We start from the raw sequence: 27987 nt of genomic DNA, 5'->3' as shown, positions 1-27987 counted from the left end.
GAGAGGGTGAGAGAGAAGAAGAAGAGAGACGGGACCCACAGTCAGAGAAGGGTTGTACCAAGAAGGAGAGGGCGATCGGGCCGGCGGTGTCTCTGCTTGGAATTTATAACCCAATGATATCATTTTGTACCCCGGCAAAGCCAAACCAGTATCACCCTCCACCCGCCCGTTTTCTTCCCCTCTCTCTCCCCCACCTCCCTCTCCCTCCCTTGGTCCTCCGCGCTCCCGCTGCCAGAGCCCAGCCACGCCGGAGTGGTTGACATCATGGTATATTGCCCTCAGTGATTCTCAAACACTTTCCTCGAATCTAATAAATCTTTCACCAACGCAAACAGTACCGCTGTACTTTATCAACCCGTGGATACACACAACGTGCTCCACGGATTCAGTCGATTCTGATGGTCCGTGATCAGGCTGATGGTTGTTTTTGGAACTCGCGCTCGTTTTTCCGCTGGTTCAGGCTGAATCGGGTCCGTCGTCAACGGTATTTTGGTTATTCAGGTAGTCCATTTATACGAAACAACTTGAAGTTGCTGATCACTGTGGTGCGTCCTTTCATTTCGTTGGTAACCGCCTGGCTCTTTTTTTCTCCTTTCTCTCGTTTGCAGAGGAGGTAGGGAACTGTCGTGCAGGGGTAGAAATGGTTGCAAAGAGGGCGATGGAGAGACGCGGTGGTTGCGAGGGGGCTGTGGAACCCGGAACAAGCGTACCGTCTCGGAATAAATAAAATCCTCACAGTTCTTCCCCTCGCCGTTCTTTCTCCTCGTGGATCCCAGAGGCTACGATCTTCGGCTCCTCTCGATTCTGCTCACCGCCGGAACGCGCGATTAACTATGTTCAATTGCAAATTTTACGAAAGATTTTCATCTCTGCACAGCGGAGACTAGATGAATGAATATTACCGAAAAGAAGAGGGAGAAAGAATTTGCCTGAAAATGGGATTCGGTTTTCGCGAGGTAATGGCCTGAACTCACTCGGACAACAAGTGTTTGGTTCAATCCTTGATTGGCTTCACAGTTCCTACTTTTCGGATACCAACTCAGTGCGCATGTATGCGTAGCTGGAATTCAAGTGTGATTTATTTCTCTCCAGAATCGGAACAAGGCTTGTTCTTTTCCCTTTTTCATGCGGCGGCTGCCTGCGTTGGGGTGATATTATAGCGGGTTGAAAAAAGCACGAAATGCCACTTTGTCTCATTGGTATGCCCGTTTTGCCCCGGTGTATAAGGGGTGCTCTGTGTGTCTGTACATTATACATGGGGAGCTAAGCGTAGTGGGCGCATGCACGATCGGGGGATGACGGTGTTAGTGTCCGAGGGCACGTGGCAGTCCCAAGATAGCTTAGACTCAGGATTCGCTAGGCAGCGGGTCTTGGGCAGCCAATTCAGCAACGTCTTTGGGCGACTGTAGCCAACCAGACAAAAGAGGAAAAGAAAAGGGAGACGTCGGAAGACGAAGAAAGAAAGGAAGAACAAAAAGCAGAAAGCGGTGAGAGACCGTTTCCTCCTTCTCCCTTCTACTTTCTCTTCCTCTCGCTGCCATTGATTTACATCTTGTCTCGCGTAGCATTGGGAGCGAGTTGAGGGGTGCTTCAACGATATCGGCCGTTTGTATGCGCGACCGACGCCAAACTTTGCTGAATTGCCTCACGACTTCTTGTACTACCTTATAGGCTCCGGTACGCCTTGTGATCCATCCCAGACACTCACCCTCTTCTCGTTCAACCCTGACGCATTAATTCTCTAACGATTAATTTCACCCGTATACTTTAATCGTGTGTGAACTGGGTGACTTCGAGAGGATTCATGCACGGATCACGAAACCAGCCAAGTAAAGATAGGGCGTAATTTTACTTGCACCGGAGTAATGATTCGTTATCACCCATATTATCCGAACTCCTGAAGGATTAAACAAATTTCGAGAGTTTAATGCTCCCACGGTACGGACATCCGCTTCGGTAACCATTGTTGAAAAGAGTTGGCAGTCCTCCTGCGTAATAAATGTGCAGATTTGTAACACGTGAGTTTTTCGAATGTCAGTCCACAACCAAGAGTAAATTTTTGGCTAATATCGCTGTCTCGGGGATTTGAACGGTTGTTACTTTTACTTGAACTCACGACTTACTTCGTTACACACAATGGCGAAAAGATTTACTAGTGAGATGAAAAAAAGGGGAACGAATTCAGTTGTTGCCCAGTATTCAGCAAGTTGGTTTCATCTGAACTTGGGTGGTTCCAAATGGCCGAGCCATTTCCCAAGGTGCACCTCATGGTCCATAAAGGAAATTTCCCTCCGAGTGGCACTCTCATTCTAAACTTATTCTCGGCGGTTATACGAAAGAGAGTTGTTACATTTCGGTGAACTAGAACGCGTTGGGGCTATGGAAATTCGTGTGATTTTCTACATATAATGTATACCGTAATGCAATAGTTAACGGCCGCTTAAACTCGACTACCACTGGCGTATGCTAGTAATAATATTTATAATCACCTTTGTAATGCATCACTCCGTCAAGGGCACAGTACATCAATTCTGCGAACACACCGAATTTAATTATAAAATCAATGCAGGTCATCGGACTATTTACTAGGTAATTCATCTAGCCAACTATCCATGGTGCCATGGGAAGCAAGTTTAAGCGGACTCTTACTGATCAGACTAAGTGTTCTTTCGCTGAGCGAATATTGGACCCGGTCTTATCGAGAGCTCGGTGTAGTGTTCGCTGGGAAATCAACATCTGTCGGTACGCGGTTACCTAAAAATCTGTAGGGTTGATTTACTTACTGTTGTACTCGCCGGTCTCGCCCGGGTTGAGGCGTTTCGCCCTCCGGCCGTGTTTACTGTTGTTGTGGACAAACATATTGTCCGAAACAGCTAGGAGAGGCCCTTCGACTCCGATTTGGGTCGAGATGATCACCTGCCAAACGTGAACGAGCAATTAATATCCGGCGAGTGACTTGCGTGGCACTCGCGAATTAAGGGTGGCAGGGCCGGGAGAGTCTGCGTTTTGCAAAGAAGAAGAGTCAAAGTAAACGTGGCAGGATTTGAGGAAACCGGTAGACCGAAGGCCAGCTGCGCCCTGTGTATAAAACTTTTCTCCCTTTCCCGACGCTTTGTCTTTTCTGCCCCCGGGTTTCAAGATTTTTTGAACTTGCGGAAAGCTGCGAGTGAAACTCGACGTTAAAATGACATGAACTCCGTGGTGGGGCAGGGGAACTGCAGAGTGCGGTGAAAATTTTCCAACTTGGAGCACCCCGTCCCGCGTACATTTCTGCCCTGGTAAAATTTTAATCCACAACTTTTCGGCAATAAGCAATTTCTAAACAAATTCAAAACTGCAATAAATATTTTAATTCCGGTTGCGGCTTAGCCGAGCGGAAAACAGGGAGAGCTCAAGTGAAACAGGAACTGGGGATGAGAGAGAAGAGAGCGAAAGTGAACAACTGGATTGCGGGGTGGCTTGGTTTTTGGTAATTTATTTTTTAATTCTGTCTTTTGTTTCTGGGGCGAAGGGGACGAGATACTCGCGGCACTGTGCCGTCCCGTTGCCGCTGCCGCCGCCGCCGCCGCCGACCCACCTCGGTTACAAACGGGCGGGATGAAAGTGGGGGTTGTTATAGAGGATAAGGGGTGAAACGGGGTTGTCGGTTGATGCCGAGTCGGGCTAATTGCCAGCCTCCCGGATTACAAGTCCTCCCAGAACCCACGGCGCTCAACTTTCAACAACTTTTCCTTAACTCGAGTGCTCGACTAACGCCACGCTGCAGTATCTGGTGAAATTTTTTCTCCCCGCAGAAAAATGGTCACTGTCTATAATACACTTCCTCTCCCCGTCCCACCGCTGTCACCAGCTCCAATTTGACCAAAACAGAAATAGAGAGAAAAAAGAAACTCGAGAGAATGCATCGAAAGCGAAGGAGACAAAATTCCTTGAAACATGCTGTGCTTTGTTGCAACGCTTGCGGCCGAAAGATAATTGAAAGATTCTGTGTCGTGGATAATTGGGAGAATTTCATGCTCACCTGAAATCGCCTCATGTCTCTCGGGTTCCCGGCGTTCTTGAGGCAGTTCTGGTTGCACTTTAGAAAGAACTTGAGGAAAAACCTGCAACCGAAATACGAGATTTTTGGGTGTAATAAATTAATTTACAAGGTGTTAAACACTCCTAACGTATATTCTAGAGATTTAATTAGGTTACCGGGTGGTAGAAGAGGAAAGGAAGAGAGAGGGGAGGAGGATTTGGTCAGGGTCGGCGAGGCACGCGTGAATTCTGCATGTACCAATCGCAACCCTCTTCTCAACCATACATTATTCAACATTTCTCTAGATTAAACCAGCCACGTGTTTAGGTCCGACCGCTCGAGGTGCGGAACCCTCGACTTGCAGGTCTGCTTTGTTAGGACAAAAGCGAAAACAAGTTGAAGCGCCAGCGAAGTAAGAAGAAAATATAGTTGCAGAGACCCGACGATTATCGTTCCGAAAAACGCAGCTTCCTCCTCATCCTTCTTCTCCTCATCGGCGGTACGTCTCTATAAGGTATCCAAGAATTACCGCAGGAGGTCTTACCTCGTCGTAATATTACAGATTTCGAGGGAAAGTTCAATCGAAGATAAAATCGGGGAGAGATCGAGACCGAGATTGGAAGGCGCGCAAGCCTTCGCCAGCTCAGCAACATCAGACGGGATAAGAGGCTGACGGGAGGCGTGTAATCAATAATTTAAGCGTGCAAAGTTCGAGGAAGAACGTAGTCTCGATATTTTCTTAAATAGTTAAACTTCGCAAGACTATTTCGATCCCCGCGGCACGTTCAATTTCACGTACCTACGTATCTCGTCTACGTATACGTACCACACACTGGAGCCAACGATCAGCCAAACTGCGAATGATCAAGCGAATAGAGTCACGACCATTTTTCCGAACACTCCGTTGCCATACGCATTAAAATTTACAACTCTGTTAATAGAAGGTGTAAACTTACATCGCACCTGAGAGTATCGCTATCGACGAATAAATTTTTAGTCTTGATCAGGCAAACGTGAAATACGTTACTCTACATTCACGTTTCGGCGCAGGATTTGTTAAGTTTTTAGCTGCTGATGACAGTGTTGTGATTCCTCGAGTTAAGTAGATAAAAAAAATTCACTACCGAACGTATATCCAACATTTAAATTCGATAAAATCAAATGATACGATGTGAATGTTCATCTTAATTTAAATGATTGATTCTTTTTCTAGACCAGCATGGAAATTATAAGCAATACGGGGGGTGGAGGTGAATGATTTCGTCTGATGGGAAGAATGTCTCTGAGAGTTTCTTTCAATACCTGGTTGCCATTGGAGTAGGAATAGGAGTAGGATCAGGAGTAACGGGTGACAACCACGAAGCAGCTGTGGGGCTGCAGAGAGATAGGTATAAGGTGTATAAACCGAACGTCGGTCTGGAATCGTGTGGATATTCGTCGGTAACGCGTAACGGGGGCGGCGAGGGGGGCAGGGAGAGTCGTCGACACACATAGGTGGCACAGCCGAGCGTCGACGAGGCAAAGAGCCGGCGGGCTCAATTTTCATGAATTATGTAGGATATCGGGGGATATTGAATTCGGGAATTTTTCGGAGAGAACAGGGCGATGGCGTTTCAGGGTGTAGTAGGTATACCGTTGCAAATGCGGGGCGGCTGCAGGAGCAAAGGGGGAAGAACGCCGCGTCGACGTCGGGAGATTCTCGACGGGTGTGCGTGATGCCATGGCACACGAGTCGAGGACTCGTGTGCGTTATGCGTGAGGATCGCGGGAAGGAGGCGGCGGAGGCGCAGCGGGCGACGTGGATTGGAGGTGGAAGAGGGACGCTGCGTAGGAAACAATCAGGAGGGCGGGATGGGGGATGAGAAAGGAGAGAAAGAGAGGAACAGGGGAAGAGAGGGGCTTAGTAGGCCTTCCCTCCCCAGGGACGCCATTGTCAGCCCCCAGCGGAGAACGTCGCGCGCTTCATCCCTCTGGGAACGGAATGGGAAAAATCAAACGTGTACTTTTTGAATCAGCCAACGTTTTATCAACACAGGTTTATTATATGCCTGCACACCACCTGACTTCCCCGAAAAAGTTGGACACCATTCGCCGTGTCGTTTCGGGGGTGTTTTTTCGTCGTATACCAATTATTATACAGGCGTTGAAGAAGAAGGAGGATCAACGATTTCGACAATTTTACGGACAAATGTCGCGTACTGCGTTACTACGTATTTTAGAATACCGAAACTTGTTACGAAAGTTGTTCCGATTACACTTATGCCACCCTTAATCAAAACAAACACTATCATTCAAGTTATCGTTCGACCAACGTTTCTAGCCACCAGTTAACATCGAAGTCTCACTGCGGTTAGTTCACCCAAAGCTTCTTTGTAAAAGAGGTAAATTTCATAAAACAAACAACGTTAAGTACCCCGAGTTGAATTGGCCAAAAAAAAGTTCCACCCAAACGAAATTAGTATTTTTCTTCGTCACTGTTTCGTCTCGCCGAGGGCTGAAGCTCCGAGTTCTGGAGCTGTGTGGCATTTCGAGGGTTGCCTGGAGGGGGTGGGCTCAGGGGGGCGGAGGGGTGGAATTTAATTTTGTTTACTCTTAGGACGTTAAGATTTTATCGCGATGCTGGATGGGTATTCAAAGGCATTGTACCGGTTATCGGAGGCTCGATCGGCGCTCTGTAAGCTCGCCGTGTCTCTCGCCGAGCAACCGAGCTTCGCGGACGACGAGAAGGGAAACGGAAGGAACAAGTAGCGTAACCTACCTACCCGCCGTTCTCTCTTGCTCGTATAGATAGTGAGCTCCATCACCAGACAGACACACGGCTAAACAGGTGCTCTCCGTCTGACGATCTGTAGAACCGATAGTATCGCGCTTCTAATACAGCACCTCGCTACCCTCTCGGGTATGCCGCCTACTTTTTCTATTGCCGATACGACATGCCTCCTCCTAAATTTCAACCGTTCCCTTTACAAAAAAAAAAAAAAACAGCCGTGAAATATTTTGCAGCACATCTCAATTTCTGGACATTTTTCAGAGTCCTTTAACCTGTGGACAAATTTCTTTCGCAAGTTTTTTGAGGTCTGAAGATTGTGTGTTTTATTAGGAGAAACTTGTTTTTCATCTTTCTATTCGCAAATATGCAACGTTCGTGCTCGGGGGAATTAATTTGTAAGGAACACTGAGTATCTCTTTGTTTTTGAATGAATTAAATTCGAGCAAGGTGTTCACGTGAAACTTTATCGAATTTTCTTAAAGCGAGTACCTAATCGAGTTTTCACCGAGAGAAAGAATCGTGGTATTGTGATAAGTTATCTCTGGTCACAGAGCGGCTTTAAAAATGTTTGCAAATCTGATAACGTGGAGATTTTTTATTCAACGAAATAAGGTTGTCTGAAAATCTGGATTTCATAAGTAGTCAACGTTAAGTTTTTTTTTTTCTCAAGCGACACTGAATTCCAAAGTTTTTCACATTTTGCGATAAACACTAACCCAATTCGTTAACAAACGAGTCTTTCTCAAAATTTATTTTCACGGTCGTACTCTGCGGAAAAATCATGATATCGAATACGCGGTATTGTCGTGCAGTCGAGCCAATTTGTTCGCATCGCGATGCGCGTACCGACGGTATCGGATTGCTCGAAAGGTGCAGAGCGCCCCTTGTTCTGCCACTAACGAATTGACGCGAAATAATATATACAGAAGCCTCGTGGAGGGCCGATTGCAAAACGATCCCCAACCCCTTCAGGGGTGACTCTGCCTCTCCGGTCGACGGTGATAGTGCTTGCCTGTATGACACGAAGAGCTTTTACACAACGCGAATTCTCACAGGTACAAATACCGAAATACGGTAGGCGCGCACCTGCACGGCACGATATCCACATCGGTCCAGCGGGGTGCGCCCCTCGATATTGTGCACGGATGAAAATCAAACAAACAAGAAAAAAAAACAAAGAAATGGAAAAAAACAGAAAGCAACAAAACATATACTCGCGGCGAGGCGAGGCGGCAAATGTGCACCGTTTGCTGTTTCGGTATAGGTACGGCTTTTACATTTCGCACGACTTTATCACAGAACGGCTGATCCTTGTACCGGGTGCTGCAGGGTTCGGTTTCGAATCGGAAAATAAAGGCCGGTGATTAAAAAAAAAAAGCACCATGGATATATCGGTCGAAGGGGGATCCTGCACTCGCGGACGAAATTCACCGAACTCTCGATGGATCGTGTGCAAACAAAGTTTGGATAAATTCAATCAAACCTTGCGCGATAAATCATCGACTCTCGTACTGCGGTTTCAGTTTATTTGAAGTTTTTTATAAAAATTTTTTTTCCCAGGTGTGAATGTATTTTCTTGGATCATGATTGGATTGCGGGATGGGTAAATTTGTCAATTAACGGTATCCTGATATTCGCGCTCTGAACGTTTCTGGAAAAATCACTTTTGCCCACCGATCGTAATTCAATTTTCAAGTCTGTTCTCATCGGCCTAAATATGTACGCTGACGAAAGAATCCTTGACAGGAGAAATTTCAACTATTTCTCCGGCCTTGGGAGAGGCCCGAAAACCGACCGGCTGAAAGAGGTCTAGGAAGTCTGAGACTCGGTGTAAGAAGAAAAGCTACGTCGGCGAGGGAAGGAAGGAACGTTTGGTTCTCAGGCGAGGCGAGGCGAGGAGCTGCAGGCTCTCCGTGAGGAAAAATCTAATAGAGTGTGCGAATCGAGTTTGCTCTTCCCCTCCGAGTAAGAAACTAAAGCTCTATCGATGCCGTCGCCCTTATACTATCGGCTTCGGAATGAAATCCAGTTCGCATTTGAATCAGTCTGTAACGCAATCCATTAGCAGCTAACAGCCAATACTTTGGGCCTGAGGAAAGAAGAAGGAATATAAAGCTCGAGGCGTTGACGCGACGTCGCGACGCTCGGTTCAGCCCTGGTGTATCATACTCGCGCGACGCGGGGCGTCACGAATGATTAGTATATCCGGCGCTCGCACTCGCCACCCCCAAATTTCCCCCATCCGATACCCGCTCACACGAGACCAGCAACGCTCCCGATATTATCCACCCTCCATCACGAAATCCCTTTTATCTGCTAGCTACTGCATTTCCTCGCAGACGTGCCTCACGTTTCTCTATCACTTTTGACAGCCTCGCTCGTGTCTGCAGGGTATTCGTGCTTGGCTTAAGGAAATGCACATCTGCAGCGGGGAAACTCAATGCCCGGATCCGAAGATTCTACGAGAAAAACGATCATTTTTCTTAATTCTTACGAGAAATGAGAAACTTCTATAACTTTTCATGATTCAGGAGGGAGAAACGAGCAGCCGTTGTTTCTGATGTATTTTTCACGCACTGCACGGGATATTTTTCAAACTCACCGTTCTGACGATATTTTACTCATAAAACACCGTGACTTCTATCGTTTGTTTGTAGCAAAATTGCGATGTCTGATAATAATGCTCAATATCCTGTGCGAATAAAAATTACACAAAATGAACGCCTGTTACCTTTACCGATCATAATTTGAGCACAGAAAGCGTTTGAAACTGGCGATGATCAGTCAAAGAAGCGGCAGAGAATGAGATCGGGATGCTTCTATTCGGCGCTTTTCGTCCTGGCGACAGCGTCAATTTCTGTCCGATAGTAAGTAGCCTCTGATCTAGTAAATATATATCCAGGAAGGGTGGGAGGAGGATGGATGTAGGTGGCTTAGCCCGAGCTTACGCGTAATAGTTCCAAATAGGGTGGAATTACCCGCATCAGAAATCCATTTTCTCTCTCCCGCAGCAACGCGGGCGAAATCTTTAATCATGTTTTGAGGTCCCCTTTGCCGCGGAGCGCAAGAGACTTTCTCTTCTTCGCTGGGGGTATAAGGTTGTACATATATACATAAAACGTTAGTCGGGAGAATATCAACCGGGATGAAAAATGCCTGAGATCGAAAAATGAATTGGGCGATGTGCCCGTATCCTCGGAACCCGCGATTTTCGCCTCTGTTACTTACTCCACCTACGAACCTGCCGGTGGAGCGAACGAAAAGGAAAAGGAAAAGGGAAAGGCTCCGGACGAAGTGGTAATTCATCTTGTCAGGGTCGTTAGAGTCTGCTCCGCCATAACGGGGTGGCAAACTTACAAATGCGTGTTCGTTGCCCTCGTCGTTTATACCGCAGTCCGCGACGCGAGGTTTCCGCTGCGGATAATATTGGCGCGGGCGTTTTGCTGATGGAAAAAAGCCCGAGCAGCGTATACTAACGATTGTAATGATGGCAATAATAACGACGAAGACGCGGCCGGGGATCGGAGATCAATTTCTTTTCATGAATTTAAAACCTATACCTTTTTATCATCATCCTCCTCGTGAATTGCTGATACCGCGTGTATTCCATTCCTGCTTGATGTTCTGTAGGTAGATATTATTCCGAGAAACATAAAGTGAGAGAGAGAGAGTGAGAGAGAGAGAGAGAGAGAGGGAAAGGGAAGAGACATCATAATCGATTTGCCATTTCCTATAGGCCAGGAGGTATAACGACATCCTGTACATTGTATACGTTATATGCGCGTGTATAATGACGTTGAGAAAGTAGAAATATTATTCAACGATTCATTTCTTATGGCAATTAAAACCGACGAGGACTCTCGGTCCTGCGGTATATCGAACCCTCCAGCGGTTCGTTCCATACGTCTATACTCGTTTGAGCAACGCCTACCGAAGGAGCCCCTGCAAAACCTTGCAGGATCAGCGTATTGGAAGGCGTGTTCAATCGAGTGGCTAATCACCTATTAATACAACCCGCGACTTTCTAGACTGCTTCGGTGACTGGGCAATTACAATCGCCAAAAGTGATCCTGAAGTAAGAAGGACCACCGCCTTTTCCTTTCTCCGTAAGCTAATTGACACGGAAAATTTTTAATATTAAAGTCTAACATTAAAGTCTCCAAGAAGCTGAGAATCGCGAGAATTTGGAACAAACGGTCAAAGGACTTTTCAGCGACTCTTCCAACGTTTTCGATGTACAGAATCCCAGATTAGCTTCTAGTCCCGAATGCGTTATGCAGCACGGGGATCGGCTGATACGTCAATTAATAAGAATGTGTACTGTGGTCCGAAGTCCGCGTAGTAGGTATATTGGCCCAACTGGCGAAGAGCGGTATCCTTGATGCCCACGTCTCAGGATCTACACGTACCTACTTCGAGTGTGTGTGTGTGTGTGTGTGTGTGTGGGTGTGTGCCTTGCATAAACTTGAACAGGGGTTTGGGTGTAAGGTCGGGTATCGCAAGGGATGTTTAATGTTTAACCAGTCTCCATTACGTCCAATCCACTCCTCAACCCGCCTTGTCCTTATACCCTTGCCACCTCCTAGCTGCTGAACCAGCTTCTCTGTGCGGATCTTACGTATCTCCGAGTGATTTTGGGCGAAACTAACGATGAGTTCCAATACGCGGATCGACAATCATTGACGTCGTTACATTGTATTATTACTGTTATTATTATTATTATTATTGTTATTATTACTTAATACGGTATGTCTGACGATTCTCGATTTGGCGAATGAATGACATGCACGCTGGTATGAGGTACGTAGACATAATATAATATAACGTGTCGTACAAGCTTCTGGACGACGGAAGATACTTGGGAAAATAAAGTGGAAAAAAATAACATTGTCACACGACAGGTTCTGTGGGTGGAAGGTGAGCCCGAGGATGTAGAATTAACATTTTCCGACTGCGGAAGCGGCTAAGATAACACGTGCCTCAACGACCGTTCCAATTTGTTAAAGTCCTCTGCATTTGACGTTCTCTTCAATATTTACTGACAAAATTTTGCTAATCTGTAGCTGAGCAACGGATGATAATGAATTTTAGCTCGGCTAGGTTTACACTTTGTGTTTCCTACGAAATACAAGTCGTGTTATTTATAAGGGTTCGATGGTCGGTAATGAATCGATCGGATGATTTGAAACCAGCTTCGTCATCATCGATCTCCGAACAATACACTCGCCTACACGTCCGGGCAAATAACGTGTTAATTACTTTTGCCCTGAGGCAGAGGAAGCGAGAATAGCGGTGAACCACCCTTGCAGTACCTCCGCCTCCGGAAGGGCCCAAGGTACCTACTCGCGCTAAGTCTATGTAAGACGAGGTTCAGGCTATTCACCGGGTCCGCAGAGCCACTACCGATGCCTTGCATAATTCATAGCTAAGTAATACGTCTTACTGGATGCCGTATTATACCTGCGAACCGCGTCCCAAGCCGCCCTGCCACGTTTCCGGGCTGCCGCGGCGGAAAATCGTAGCGGAAATATTTTTCCACGACGTTTTCGAGTCGGTTTTGTTGCACGCGGAGGTGGAGGTGGGGAGTTTCGAAGCGTCGAGTCAAGTGCACAGGTATTTTCCCAAGTTGGAAACTCCTCAAAGTGAGATCGTGCCGACAGGGAGCCGAGTTCCTTAAGCCAGTTAGGGGGCAAGTCACGAGGAGCGGCGAGGAGTCGCGACTCAAAGGCAAGAGGCATCGCCTGGCTGTGTGGATCACCTGAAATACGAACTCCCGTATACACGTATATATACACACGGGCGCAGAGGCGCGGGGAAATATGAAAATCTCGTTTAAGCCTCATTTGAAAATTTACACGGGGAACGAGGTTAGTCACGATTAAGTAAACCGGGGTAAACGCGTTTGCTCGCCTCACGCGCGGTTCTTCCCACTCTTTACTTTTCCTCTCTTATTTTCAGCCGGCTGCTGACGCTGCCCTCCGTTTCTTGCCGCGTCTCCTTCTTTCACTCGGACCTTTCACTCTGCGGGCAACAAACTTTCACCGATATTTTTACTCGCGAAACATCTTTGAAATTGGGAAAATTTCATCATTCACAGGTCTGATAAGTGATACGGAATCACTGAAACTGGAAATAGAATTGAAAGTACAATGACTTGAGTTTGTTCGGATACATGGTTAATTTGAAAAGAAATCTCTTCGGGCTATCTATCACGAAATTTTCGAATATAATGCAATTATTCAAAGATTTTCAAGTACCGTTGTGATGACTGAAAATTTAAAAAAAAATGTGCATTCATTTTTATTCATGAATGGCGGATAAGTGATGGGGATAAAATTCGATTCATCCTCTTCGAATGACAAGTGACAAAATCATCAAACATTTAATACAGCTGGGATGAAAAAAGACACGTGTCAAATCTTTTACGATGCTGCGAAAATCCGGCTTATCTGTCCCGCTTGTTTTCCAACGATGGTTTCAAGTGAGTACTAATACTTGTAATCTACGTGGGTCTTCCTCTTCCGCCGGGCCACGTGTCACCCGGAGGCGGTGCCGCGGTGACGTATGACCGTTTTTGTGAATGTTTGACGCGGAGAACTTAAGAGGGTGGTTAGCGGTTACCGCCTGCATTATAACCGAGAAATTCCCAGGGGTTTAAGCCTTATCTAAATACAGACGTTACTAAATCGTTCTCTCGGAGTTGTAAGCGAGGCGGAACGCGTCTATGCAACCGTCGCGTCGTTACTTTTTCGGTTCGAGCCTGCACACGACGAGCCCGTAAACGCAGGAAACGCTGGGTTTCAATTAGTTCGTAATTTGAATTTCCCGCGCTCGGAGATTTCCAAGTTCGAAAACTCCACCCTGCATATTCACCCCTCGGGGCGTAGGACGCGCTTAATTTTTCACAATCCTCTCCGCGTGCCTCGCGGCTACCCGGCGCCGGGGTTTCAGGCAATAACTCGATTTTTATCGCGGGCTTTATTAAAAAATATTTCCTAATTTTTTACCTGCAGAGTGAAACGCTTTTTTAATTTTCTCCCCACGAAACGGGACAATTACATCTCATTGTCGGTACAGGGTCTGCGTATAATAATAACAATAGTAATAACAAACCCTACGGCAATTCAGAACGTTTTTACCGTAACTCGAGAATCTTTCTCGCCGCGACAATTTTCATTCGCTTTTATAGTTCACGGCTTCACCCTGATCGCTTCTCGCGAATCATCGTGTAAAATCGAGACAAGGAAAACAAAGAAATCTAAATTATAGACGTGACACGACAAAATCAAATTTTTAACGAAAACAAATCGCAACTTTCCAATTTGATTTGCACTTAGTAACCGAAAACAACGCGCCTCCTCGTCCTTCGCTCCAGGTATAGTCAAAGCGGCTCAGGACTTTCGCAGGACGAGGTTAGCAGTCGCCATGCTGGCAGGGCACGCGAGCGGCAGGACAGGACGCGGTGTCGGTCCGCGCGCAGGGGTTGCTATGACGACGAAGGGAGCAACGAGGGGAGGAAGGCCGAATGCCCTCACTCACCCTCGCGGAGGACGAGGATGCAACGAGCTTTCGGCGGTTCGGTGGAATCATGAAAGTATGATCGGCGGATTCGAAGTTGCGGAATTTCCACGACGGAAAGGGATATACCGCAAGGAGCGGGTATTTATCGGCGGAAGAAAAGGAGGCCTGCCCTGCTCGAACGCGTCTTCGGCGCGAGGTGCGAGTCGTATTTTTTCTTCCTCGAGGAAGAGGCGACAGCCGTCTTCGGCCGGAGTGGATCGTATTTTCGGTTTACAACGTCCACCGCCTGCCGGAATACTCGAGGGCGTACCTGACCGTTTCGACGGGTTCGACGCGCCGGCGGAGAGCCGACGCCGTGCAGGAATACCGGTCCCAGAGGCGTCGTTACAATTAGACAGTGCCACCGCTCGCCCGCCCGCCAGCCCCCCGATGGCCCTTCGCCACGACCTCTAAATAACTTAACGGTGCTGACAACCCGATCGCGCGTGACTTTCACACTATCCTAGCCGCTAATGCCTGCGTCAGAAGTTCCGGGAGGACAATGAAAGGGCGGCAAGGGGATGGGCTGAGGAATTCAAAGGAAAACCTGCCGATCCTCTCCTCGATAATTATTTTACATCGGTATGAATAGGGATGTTTCGGGAATTGTTTTAGCAATTCAGGTTTGGTTAGTTACGGTAAGCAGAATTTGATCGCGTGTTTTTATTTTTTCAAATTTGAAACTGCGTTGAGGCAGATACGACAAGTTAGATACGACTTCACCGACGCTGTACATATATGAAAGCAGTGGGATTCAATGACGTATAATTTTTGCAATCATCGTTTCGATCAGAGGAAAAAAGAAAAAAAAAATGCTGCCAAATAATTTTTAGAAAACCTTACTTTTTGACTTGCACATGAAAAACGGATCTTTTATTTTCAATGAAACTTTTCTATTGATTCTACCTGCCGCTCATACGGTAACTATTCAGACCCAAATATTATTGATATTTGAAATTTTCATAGACCTCTAAAAACTTTTTTTGTCTGAAATTGCCAAATTTCATCGATTACACGTGACGAAAGAAATGTCTGCGTGTTTTCATCTAAAGTAACGTATTTTTATCAAACAAAAAAGTAATTTTATTTTACTCAACGAATCATTGCTTCCGTAAGTCAACAAATCCCGGATATCGCATTACCGAATTATTTTGGAGGTGAAAATTGAATTTTTACTATTCTTGCCAGTCAAGTCCCGAGAATCTCTTAAAAACAATTCCTTGATTCCTACTTCCAAGCACACGTCGAGGGTGTTTTGCTGACGAGTTTAGACCACTTGCGGATGTTGGGTAAGAATGGCGAACACCGAGAGCGAAAAGGGGGTTACACGAGGAGGAGGAGAGAAAAGATGAGACGAGCCGTGTACCACTTACTGAGCCTGTCTGACGGGAACGGGACTCTACCACTTGGATAAATTTATAATTCAGGTGTCTCTGTTGTTACATTAATTGCCTTCAACGTAGCTCGACGAATCAACGCCGTCCGAGTACTTCTGGCTCTTATTTGCAGCCGAGTTCTTTTCGAAGCAATTCGTAAAATTTCATCATAATTTTTCATTTCACTCCTATACTTTCGTACATTCAAGACGTAGAAAAGCCTGAAAAAGTTCAAAAACTGTCACACAGTTCTATTTCAGTACATACCGGTATCGGCGCTAATTTGTTGTATCTTTTGAGAGCTGTACGACTGAATCGCGTTTCGGCGCAGTAGTGAAATAAGGGTTGTAACTTTATCCGATATTTTTACGGGCGGATGCTAAGCGGCAGAAAACACCTGTCTGACTCTCGCCGTATCCCTTGTACGATACAAGCCGTATAATTTCGTACAATCTTGGAAAGCTCCCTTCGCCCTGCCCCGCATTGCCCGCTCGCTGCCGCTCTCCTCTCTCCTTTCTCCTTTCTCCTCTCTTTTCCCTCTTCTCCTCGTTGCGGCGCTCCCGAGCGACGCGAGCAAGCGAGAGCCAGAGGCTCCCTCGGGACTATCGACTGCCAGGTCCCGTGGGGCAAGTCGATACTCCAGGGACACTCGCCTCCTCTCGCTCTTTCTCCTCCGGGGCTTTGGCTTCTAAACATCTTACGCACGCGCGCGCTTCCCCGGCCCTCTTTCTCTTTCATTCTCCCTTTCTTTCTTCATCCTCCACGCTGTGTTTTACCGTGGATGAAAACACCGGAGAGGAACCTGAAATTAGTTTGAGTATAACTGAATCGACGTGGTCGCGGTTAACGCTCTCGCCTGGATTTTCAAACCGACGCGACCTTGACGCGAATTATCCGCCAGCGAAATCTTCGGGCCAACTACTTTCCGAACTTTTTATCCGAGTCGAAAAACCGACTTTCTTGGGAGGAGAAAGCGATCCAGTGATAACAATAGAGAGCGAGAGGAAGAGATGCAACGAAACAACAAGGACATCGACCGGATCAGGAGTTTCGATAGAGGTGCTACTCAGTGTCGCGCATCTGACCGGAAAATCTCTCCTAAAGGTCTTAACCAAATTTAAAACTTGCCCTAATCCGAATGTATCCACGTTCGGTTTTCTTCTTCCCGAGACGATATGACGTAGCTTACCGATATACGAGCGAAATTCATGAGCGTCAAAAAAGCTCGCTGAATTTGACTCCTCGTGAAACAATGTAGACTAGTTTCTTTACCGCTTCTTTTGAAATAGCCGCGATAGTTGTTTTCCGTCTTCCCGTCAATCGGAGTACTCTCATCATTCGCATTAACGCCGAATGAATTTTACGCTGGTTAAAATCGATCCGGATGAGCCGCCGTAAGATCGAGGCGTCGTTTGAGGCGCTGCGCAACATGAATTATCCATAGTTCCGTGTCTGCACCCTGCAAGTAGAGAAGAGGCGCGGTACCGCAGAGGTTGTGGACCTTCTATGAGGGCATAGCGCGGATGGTGGTTAGGGGTGCGTTGGTTAGGGTAAGGAGGTCTCCCCCGTCCTCGTCCTCGGCGTCCCGCACACCCTTGCCTTGGGCAGGGCGGCGGTAGCTCGGCTCTCGGCCTGGCGTAGGTATACGGCAAAGAAAGAAGTCATCAATATCGCGTGGCTTTCGGTTGCGCGGCACTACGTTTCAGGGGGACAAAACTTCAGCCGTGGGTGGGCGGAGTCAGGCGTAATCCCCCAGAGTCAAAATGGAAGTCTCAAGAGACGTTGGCCGGGTTACCGTTGTCCCAAGAATCGGTCCGAACCGACCCCCGAGTTAACGGCGGACAATAGTTTGCCCTCCGCCCTTACTTAGGTATTACCAAAGGGAGGACATTTTGGGATTTTCTTCTGTTTTTTTTTTTATTTTCATTTCTTACCATCTTTTTACTTTATTTTTGTTTTCCGTTACCTTTTTTACTTCGGGGCAGAAAACTCCGTTGCAGCGGGTGATATCCGAGGAGAGGGTGCCTTCTTTCTCCCCCTTCGTATCCCGCGCGAACATCGCCCGTCCCGAGAAAATAGAGAACTGGCTGCTTTCCATTTTTTATTCCCCCAAAGCGTTCAGCCATTTTGATTCGTTCCTCGCAACGCGTATTGCGAATCGCGATTTCTTCAAATTTCACTCACGCTGCAGCAGAGGAGTGGCGTAAGAACTTCCGTTGTGGAAGATACAACGAGACCCTCAACTCGCGGTTCCTCGAGAGCAATTTGTAAACTGGTGCAGGAAGGTGATGCAGTAGTTGGACAACAGCGTCATAAGTCGGGAGTGGTTCAAGGGGTTGGGGGGCTGCTCGCGGGCTCCCCAGAGGCGGCGGGCTAAATATATCCACCCTTGACAACCCCCGAGGGAGAATGTCAAGACAACATGGCCGACGCCCGACGCTCGACGCCCGTCATCCGACTACGAGCAGCGACTCCGACCCACGAAACCTCCACCCTATGTGTGCACTAGCCTTGTATTGGACAACCCTCGCCGTGGAAATCACCCCGGTATACCTTTCGCGTATATAGGAATAGCGGTGTGGTCCTCGACCCTCGCCGCCTTCGCCGCCACCGCGCGTGTAAGGCGGACGAGAAATCGCCCGGATTTATACACGGTAGAAAATTTTCCTCCTCTTTCAGAAATTGAAATTTATAAGTCGGGAATCAGATCTGTGTTACACACACACACACACACAGAGTGAGAGAGAGAGAGAAAACCCTGCAGCTCCCTTTATTTCAGCCATTTTGCAAATCAACCGCCTCCGCACCGGAGACTAAACTTACCGGGGGAGACACGGCGAGGGGGTTGAAATTAGCCGCCTTTAAGATTACACTGAATTAACAAATTGAAAAAAGACCTCCTCCTCCTCTTCTTAGCCACCCCTTGAATTGTTCTTAAAGGTGGCATGCCGGGCGCCTGCCGCCGCGGCACTTAGCCTTAAACTTAAAGCGAGATCCTGCGCAAGGATATCACCTCGACAAATTCATGCAAATGTTACTGCCTGCACGGTACATGCCCCTCTCCCTCTCCCTCTCCCTCTCGCGTTTCCTCTCTGCACACGACTGCCTCTGTACATCCTCGTATAAATTATGGCCCATAGTACGTGTATGGAGAGCTTTACACCTATCTGATATAACGGTAACTATAGGTGGCAGGGCTGCCACCTTAGCCTCGCTGTAACTGTTACTACTTCTCCTTTCTCTCCCTGTCACATACGCCTCTCCATGCGAGTACATCAAACTGCATATCATCGCGCTTACCGAGATGCCGTCTCACAAGTGAATATGTACTCCGTTTCTGACGCTCCTCGTCAATTGTTCTTCTCGATACTGGATTTCACATTTCCACGGATGTGTTCGGAGATTTTTCCCTTATTTTTTACACCATGAAATTATCAGGTTCGTGAAAATAACTTCGAGACAGTGTAACGACGGTGAAAAATCTGGCAATTCGAGTCCGCAGGTTCAATATCGAGAGTCTCTAATGATGCACAGGAGTCCTCTGAATGGTACGATTTTTTTTTTTTTTCACCGTCAAAATCGACGCATGCATTTTTAAGAGCATATTTTTCTCAGCTTGGAGCACATAAAAACGCTGTTGTGCGTCGCTGGTTTCCGTAGCTCGTGCGTTATTTTTGGAACTCGAGATAGTATAGGTTTGAAAAAACTTTCTTTATTCTTTCTTCTTTTTCTTTGTTCATTTTTTATATTTTTTCTCTTCCGTCGTCGTTGTTGTTGTCGTTTTTTTTTTTTATATCGACTTGGTTCGCAGCGGAACCGGACTACCCGTGATTGTTTTTAAGCTTCGGAAAGCCTTGGGACGTACTTGAATAATACAACGGATTCAGTGATTTCTTTCTCTCTTTCTCTCTCACTCTCCTCCCCCTTCACACCGGTATTTATTATTTCTCAACAATCAGGTGAATAAGTAAAATAGGCCTGTTGGTGTGCGAAACAATTCGGTGAACAATATAGAAAAGACGAGTAAGAAAACTTTTCGGCGACCCATTTTCGCGTGGTCGTCGTTTATGCCGATCTGGAAAAAGAGCCGAACGCGAATATGGTCCAGGGCTGCAGACGACGAGGAAGTCCTTTGTTATTCTTCTATTTTTCTCTTTTTTTTTCTTTGGTCTCGAAGAATCAGCCTTTTCGCAGAGGGTGTTCGGATGACGGGGTCCGACTTCCTCCGCGTGTCTGATTGGCGAACTTTTCGTATCGATTATAGTCCTCGGTGATCTTATGCAACCCCTCGGCACCCCCGCAAGCGCCGGTAGAGTAGCTACTCTAGTGGCTGCGAATGTAAACTTTAGGGGTTGAACTTCGTCCCGGTGGCAGGAAGGGAGAAGGAGGAGAGAGATACGCGTATAGCGACGACACGGAGAGTGAGTGGCAGTAAACTCAGGTGTCGTTTGCGTTTTCTATTTAGCCGTTTCAGGGTTGTCTGCTATAGGTCGGCGTTTTACTGCCTCCAGGAGGGCAGACGCCAACTTTAACTCGATTTGAATTGAATTCTGAGTTTTACGTCCGATGGGCAGGCGTCTCTCTTACATTCTCCGTCCTCTCCTCTCCTCGCCTCAAACCGGCCCTTTGCTATCACTATAACTCACTCGAGATTTCAACCAATATTCGATTGGTCTACCCACTCGGACACAACTCATCGTCACCTGCACCCGCAAACTCGATCCAATCTCACTCGAACTCGACCCTGACTTGTGAACTTGAAATTTGCACGAGTACAGAAGGATTGAAATGCAGTTTTTTCCTCAGCGTTTTTCGTCGTTGGAAGTACAACGTTTTTGGTTAAATTCTCGAGAAAGAAATTTAATACTCGTGAATTCTACCATGTCATAAAATTACTTTATATTCTTCTCTCCGGAGAACGAACGATCATAATTGAGTTCTGTAGATCTTTAACACGCCTCAATTTCTATCACGTAGCGTATCGTTGAGTAGCATGGTCGTTAAGGAAGGTAGAATTTTTTTGGGATACGCTAGGATATAAGAAACGGTGAAACTAAAAGTTGGAAAATTTGAAAGAATCGTTTGAGAAACGAGAAAGGAAACGGTTGAATTCTGAAAGTGTTTGCGTGGGTTTTTTGCCTCCAAGATCGCCGCAGCGCTTTCGGGCTTTCGCTCTCCTTTTCCTGAATATTGTATTGTTCAAAAAACATCGTCGGCCCTCCCACGCAGGGATAGGAGCCTATCGACAACGGCGTTCCTCGTACATTTATTGCCTCTTGGACCCTCTCCCTTGTCCCTCCCCCGTGCCGTTATCCTGCCCGGGTTACGACGTTATATTTGATATTGGATAGACTCGGTATACGTATCATTGATGTCGTAAAACCTGCCGTAAATAATATTTAATAAATGTAATACTCGGGGCAAAATGCCGTTTAGCCTCCGTACCTATCGCCCATAACCCCCTCCCTTTTTTCTACGCCTCGCTCACGTCATCCTCAAGAACCACCCGGTTACACTGCGCCATTATTATACTCGCCCACACAAAACCCCGTAGCGCATTAACATTCACATCGATCACCCCGATAAATCGAACCGTAAGATTGCAATAAATTTAAAAACATCCCAAGTCCGAGCTGTAAGCCTACTAACCGTACCTCTGCAATTATTTTGCACCTTTTTTACTTTTCCAGGTTTTTTTTTAATCTTTAGATCAAATTTTTCGTCATTTCGTCATTTTTTCTCTCCGAGCTGAGAACCTCGGTCAAGTCATAACGTTTTTTCACTCCGTTGTTGTTTTTTTTTTTGCTATGATTTTTGTTAACTTTTAATGCCGTTATATAACGAATCACCGACTAGCCTCGAGCCACGCGATATTTTACTCGATAGACCCAATGCTCTATAGGAGCAATAGAGCTTCAGCAAAAAAGCACAAATTTGTATATTTTTCTGATTGCAAGTATGGAAACTAAGAGATCCCAAGTTTGATCTTGATCAATTTTCACATCTTTGAGATCATGGCTGGTTCTGTTTTACTGTCAAGTCGGTTAAAACGTTGTTTACAAAATTGCAATACAGATGTAACGAGATGAACGAAATCATCATATTGCAAATTGGAAAAGCTTGTTCTTCCTCTGGCTAACCGCAGCTGGTCTTCCTTCCGAAGAGTGTCGGTTGCTTTCGAAAATGTTGGAGTCAATCCAGACACCGTTTTACAGGATGATTTGAACGATTTGTAAGGCGACACCGGGTCGTAGGCGTTGGTCGGTCGCCTCGAGGAAGCCGGGCTTTGGTAAAAACGTATAAATATAGGAAATGTCTTTCAGGGACGAAACGCAGGACACCGAGAAGGATTTCGGTTCCCTCTAAAGTCCCGGTGACTGTGGTCGGGAAATTTTGGTACCCGTAGTTGACCAGACGCGCATTTGTCATCCAGTCTCAACGCTGTCTGTCCATCCGTCTCTCGGCTGTATCTCTCCTTCGCCCGTTGACAGCTTTTTCGCGCCGTCGAGGAAAAAGGGAGGAAAGCGGTAAACAGTCACACCCACGAGGAAATTAGTCGTTAAGTGTTTTATGTATCCGGCGAAGCGAACACGCCCGAAACCGAAGTCACGTGGCTCGCAGCCTCGGCGTCGAGACGTCCTACGACGGTTCCAACCGACGGGAGAACACCGGCTTCCAATTTGTGAACGTGTGAACAATTTATACACCGGCTCCGCAGCCTTCCAGCCCCCTTCGGCCTCGCGCAGACGCCACCTCCGCAACCTCACCGCTGCCCCAACGAATTATCGTGAAACAGTTCCCTCTTATCACTCCGTACGAACCGTTCCAGGAAATGCACGGTCTCCGTTTTTTCGCTATTTGTTCCAGACACGCGCGACGTCCGAGTCACGTGACATAGGAGCTTGATTTTTTCAATTCATATTCTGCACTTTTTCGTTTTCGCCGCTCAAAATTTTTCTGTAAAGTTCAATTCATTTGTTTAGAAGATTTGCTGCTTTTTCACTGTACCATGTTCACATATTGAAATTTATGTTATGGACTACAAAATAACCAAAACTGAATGTCTTATGTTTCCTTGACACTTTCATCTCAGAATTTTCAACGAAACCGCTAATTAAATATCAATTTATCGAATACTTATTGCCTACTCTACACACTTTACTGTTTATAATGAACGTTCACTCTCGGAGAATTGAGTTATTCTACTGGTTGACGTATATATTCAAGGATTTGAAATACATTTCTTTACAATGTTTAAGACCGTGCATTCATTAGTTGCAAGAAACCGGAGTGGAAGTTTTTATTAAGTAATTCAATCGCGATGGAAATTATTTCACGAGATAGTAATACTCATATTTGCAGTTTTTTTTTTCTTTTTCTATTTCTCACCGTAGGTAATGCACTCAAATTAGCAAATGCGGTTCTGTTTTGGATTACATGTTATTCCGTCAAACTATCAAAGCGAACTGGCAATTATGAAAAACATGTGAGAATAAATCGTCGTAAAAAAGAAAATATACGGATATACTATCGTCCTCATGACTGCGTATGTTTGAGGTAAATAATAAAAAGCGAAACCTCAGCGTGACGAATAAAGCGGCCGTGAAACGGCGGAGATCAGAATACAGAAATCCGTCAAAGATCGGGCCTGGCGTATAAACGATGGCAAACTATCCCCGCATCTAATGCATACATAAGAGTAAAGGGATCCGCGAGTTACCTGCCGGAACCGATCCGCGGACCAGGAATAGCCGCAGGAACGTGTCCGGCGTCGAGGAAAAGATTTACAACCAGTTCTATAATCCGCTATGAGGATATCGGGGTCGACCTTCAATCGCGTCGGATTAATGAGGATGGAAAGATTCGACTTCGCATCAGAGTCCAACTTATAACAGCGTCGCGACGACGGCGTCGTGCCGCCTCCTGTGCGGGCCTGGATCTCGACGTTAGCGAGGTGAGGCCCGGCTCGCTTGGTTGTCACTAGCGGGGTTCGGGGACTTGTTTTTAGCTCGTCGGGCCCCTCGGGGCCCCCCGTCATCCGTCGCCCTCGGGAGCGCCGCGCGTTTCCAGTTTTTTCCCTGGATCCAGCTTCCAGGCAACAGCAGCAGCAGCAGCATCGAGCTCGATCTAATAGCTGAGCAACTCCTCGGCCCGTCGAAGACGTCGGCGGACCCGACGACGAGAGAATATACCAGCCTCGACAGACGTACTCCTCGGGATCGACCTAATGAGGATAATTCCTGCATTGATTGCCGAGCGAATGGTGCACTGGCTGCTTGGTTGGCTGGCTGGCTCGCCTGCCGCCCAGAGCCGTCCGACCAGGCGGTAAATCATTCCTAATTAAACGATAGATATTTAATTAGGAAGCCTGCAGGATTGAGTTAGTTATGAGGTATTCGACCGTGGCTAAATAGCCCGTTATCGCAGTGGGAGGCTTCGGATGGACGCATGCATGCATGCGCGCCCATCAGCATCGACACGATCGGCGCGAGGAGACGCTCTTGGCATCTGGCGAGATCGGGGGCGTCTGCGACGACCGGCGAGGAAATAAATAAAATTACAAGAAACAACACTCTGTCAAAATAAAAATATAAGGAGCAATATCTCACGCCGAATCACTCGCTCGTCGCCGTACCGACGAACCGTTGCTCGCTTCGCTCGTTTCGTTATTCGTCTTTATCCCAGACGCCCGATGTTTTATCTCGACACGTGTACCGATCGGCGATACGAAAACGCTGAGCTTCTGAATTCACGAATAATCCAGGATTTTTGGTCAATTAACGGTCGAGTTCTCGCGACAAGTCATCGACGTTCAGAAATCACTGTTTCAAGAATGGAAATAAATCACGCAAGTTATCTGTTGAGGTACGCGGCACTGCTCAGGTCTGGCGCATGGGATACTAAACAGCACACCGTGATATCCGAGAATGATTTGTGACCGTGTGACTATGCACAAATCTGTGAATGCACGAGCGGTTCAAATATCCGTACAAGGAGAGCGATTCTCGTTTATTCACGATCGATTTTGGAGCGAGAATTTCCGGAGATCGGTGCCTTTGGCACTTCTCGAACTCGCTCTTTCCCACCTGCTGCAAGTATATTTCAGGAAGAGCCCCGATGTCGCGTGACGTATAACGGCGCGATAACCTCACGGCGGCTATTCCAAGTTGCCAAATTGAACTGGCTCGTAAATAAATATGGTTAGTGGGCAAGCCTAACCGTACAGATCCCTTTTGCCTTGGGGCAGTGTGGGGTAACTGGTAACCAGTAAGTGCCTGGGGCGGCCATCTGTGCCCTGGCTGTTCCAGTGCAAGCCACGTGGGCCGGGCAGCAATGAGTATTACCATTTACACGGCATTTGTTGTACCGTTTCGAATACATTAGACTCGCCTTTGATAAATCGTGCCTCTTTAACCGACCCCGGAAAGAATGCCGGTTATACCGAAAGAACAGAAGCTCGGGACATCAGCTGGAGCGGTACTAAAAGAGAGTCGGAAATGGAAAAGTGATTTCTAACGTAAACGAGGAAACTTTGATCGAGATGAGAATCTTGAAGAATTGAAATCGAACCTACACTGATAAAATTTTATTATATATTTACTAAACAATTATTGCATAAAAGAGTTATGAATTTACGACATCAGATTACAAAATTAGAAATTCCGTGTAGAAACGTAAATTACTATGTATTTCTTTTAAATTTACAATAAAAATTTTTGGTTTTACTAAAATTTATAAGAATAACACAAAAAAAAGTAATTTCAATTTACTACGTTGTGTAGTAAATTTATTGTATTTGTAAATCCGGAAACTTATCACGACATGGGTCATTAAAAAATTGTAATTTTTTTGATTTACGTGTCACTATATTATCTTCTATAACGACACTCTGTTTCATCGACACAACTGTGCCGTCAAGTTTTTTACAAAATAAGAGCATTGTAACAGCACGCCTGAATCAGTGTTTTCCCCATTTGTCAAATTGAACCGAAGCCGTTTCCTTTAACGGCGTTCCGATCCTTTTGTCAGATTGCTCTTAGGCCCGTGATGGGTCAGGGTGTATACTGTATAGATGGAAATTCAAGCCAGCTGAAAGACATTTGAGACCAGTTCAGTAAAATGGCATCAGAAGGGTGAGTCGACGATGGCGTTGGCAAGGGGAGGCCTCGCGGTACGTCGGACGGAACAATTAACCGAATTTGCATTATATCTCTATCAAATTACTAGATTCGTATTATTGATAAAATTGCCAATTTGAGGGTGAAGTGTGCGGCGGTATCCGTGCCGGGGAAACTGGGGGTCGCAGAATGAATGCTCCTCCAGTGTTCATTTTACGTCGATATATATTCCGGGGTGGCTAGCTAACTCGGGGACGCTATATAGCAGGGGTGGACTTCTTTTTACACCGATTACGAAGGGCCCCAAAACCGGGGGGTGCCTGTAACTCTTCGACGTCTAAATTCCTGATCACGTCACACTTATGATTTTCTAAATCTTACGATATTTTTAAAACGATGGCAAGACTATCCAATTAAAAAAACTGCGGTTGTTGAAGATAAACGAACCAAAAATACAATTATAAATGTCTCGGACCAAGCATTACAGGTTTTTTTTCATCATTCATAGCCGACGATGTTAAACACTTTTTTTTTTCTTTGTTGTACTTTTCAGAAACTTTCGAGCATATCCAGGGTGCCACTGGCGCTAGGGCCGGCTCTGACCACTTGGCTAAGCTATCGGATATACAGGAACGAGATCTCTCAAGCCGGGTAGACCAGGACGATTGTAGTGTCACCGGGTTGTAACTTGACACCCTAGCGCGCATACGCCCCCCCTCACACATTGCAGGGAGCGCAGTCGACGGTCTGCGCGCACGTCAACATTAGGATTAGTGGTGGTGCGCTATCAGCGAGCGCACGGCGCACACGCGCGCGTTTCGTTTTTCTTTCTCTTTTTTTGCTCGTGCTTTTTCATCCCACTTTTCGTTCGTCATATCCCGATTTGTCCGTATACGTACAAATTAGTCACGAGTTAGTTCGAGCTACGAAACGAGGTAGCCGCGACGAGAACGAAGGTTGGGCAAAATTTTTTCGCAAAAACAGATGGATTGGAATACAAAGAGGCAAAAAAAGAGGCCGTTAATCATTTCACGATAATTGATTAAGCTCCTGTTCCGTACCCCGCGGCGATCGCAGACACGATTTTTTTACTACCGGATAATTACGCGCACAGTGTATACGCGTCGCGTGAGAGTTAATCATGATCAAAGCTCGCGCAGAGCGACCAGCGACTGGCTACTCTAGAAGTTTATTAAATTCGTTTTTGTTTTTTCTCCACATTATTTTCACTCTCTGTTTTCTAATCGCTCGATTTCAGGCGCAGTGCTCGTTTAATTAACCTGTTACCGTCGAGACGAGGCAAGGCCCACTCTTCGTGCAAGCTCATCAATTTTCAACCGTATAATTGTAATGTGAAATAGAAAGAAAAATGAATTGTGTTCAAAAAGGATGGGAGGAAAATGAGGCAATAATAATGAAACAAAGCTCTGCGTCGTTAGTCCGTACGCTTCGAAACCTACGAGCACGCATGCCACGTAAATACGGAAATGAAGGGGCGCCTATGCCGCGCTCACGTGACGAAATGCCCGCACGGTGCTTTTCATAATTAAGTAATCAATCCTCAAGTAGCTCCTGAGATGAGGAATTAATGGCTACACGTGGCGAACACTTCACCCTCCGATCTTTCGGTCGCAAATTGTTTAGCGATTGTGTTTTTTTCTCAAATTTTATTCAGATATCTTCGGGATTTTTTTAGTCTCGAGTAACCTTTGACACTAAATTTAAAAAATTATCGTACAAAAAATTAAACCAGGATAAAAGTATTTCGAAATCCCAGCTCCCCCTGATTCCGAAAGCTAAAACTCCCGAGCTCGGGCAACTTTTTCTATCAAATTTTGGCCATTCTTAAAGTGTCCCTGCAGTCAACGGGGTTTGCCCACCCCTGGAGCCAATAGAGCCGTGTGCCTGCAGGACAGGGTCGAGGCATCGGAGGCGAAAACAGGGACTATCCGAGACTTATTATTTTCCTACGGCTCATTGGATTTGTAGCGACACTGTGGCACTATCAATTACACGAGGTTCGCGCACCCCGACACGCGGGAAACTCGTGCGTACCAAGTCGGACAAACGAATGAGAAGGCGCATGCGGCCTTCGGTAGCACATCTGGCACCCCTAGTTCTCCTCGTATTTTGCGGGGCAGA

At 46.5% G+C, this 27987-nt stretch overlaps 1 protein-coding gene across 2 annotated transcripts in view; it reads right to left on the bottom strand.

Moving 5' to 3' along the window:
• The window catches only part of LOC124184788 (transcription factor collier), a 66766-nt gene that overhangs the window by 4328 nt on the left and 34451 nt on the right, over nt 1-27987 (bottom strand). Inside the window, exons 7-9 of one of the 2 annotated variants that reach the window (XM_046574887.1) lie at nt 4022-4103; nt 2784-2916; nt 2490-2531 (exon numbers count right to left, since the gene is read on the bottom strand). In XM_046574887.1, the coding sequence (XP_046430843.1) occupies nt 2490-2531; nt 2784-2916; nt 4022-4103 (257 nt within the window). The remainder of the gene's footprint in view (nt 1-2489; nt 2532-2783; nt 2917-4021; nt 4104-27987) is intronic. The other variant, XM_046574886.1, reaches the window with a different exon arrangement.

The sequence above is a fragment of the Neodiprion fabricii genome, chromosome 6 (assembly GCF_021155785.1).
Source record: "Neodiprion fabricii isolate iyNeoFabr1 chromosome 6, iyNeoFabr1.1, whole genome shotgun sequence".
In the NCBI taxonomy this organism is placed as follows: Eukaryota; Metazoa; Arthropoda; class Insecta; order Hymenoptera; family Diprionidae; genus Neodiprion; species Neodiprion fabricii.
The sequence above is the reverse complement of the archived record's forward strand: the minus strand, read 5'-3'. Positions and strand labels throughout refer to the sequence as shown.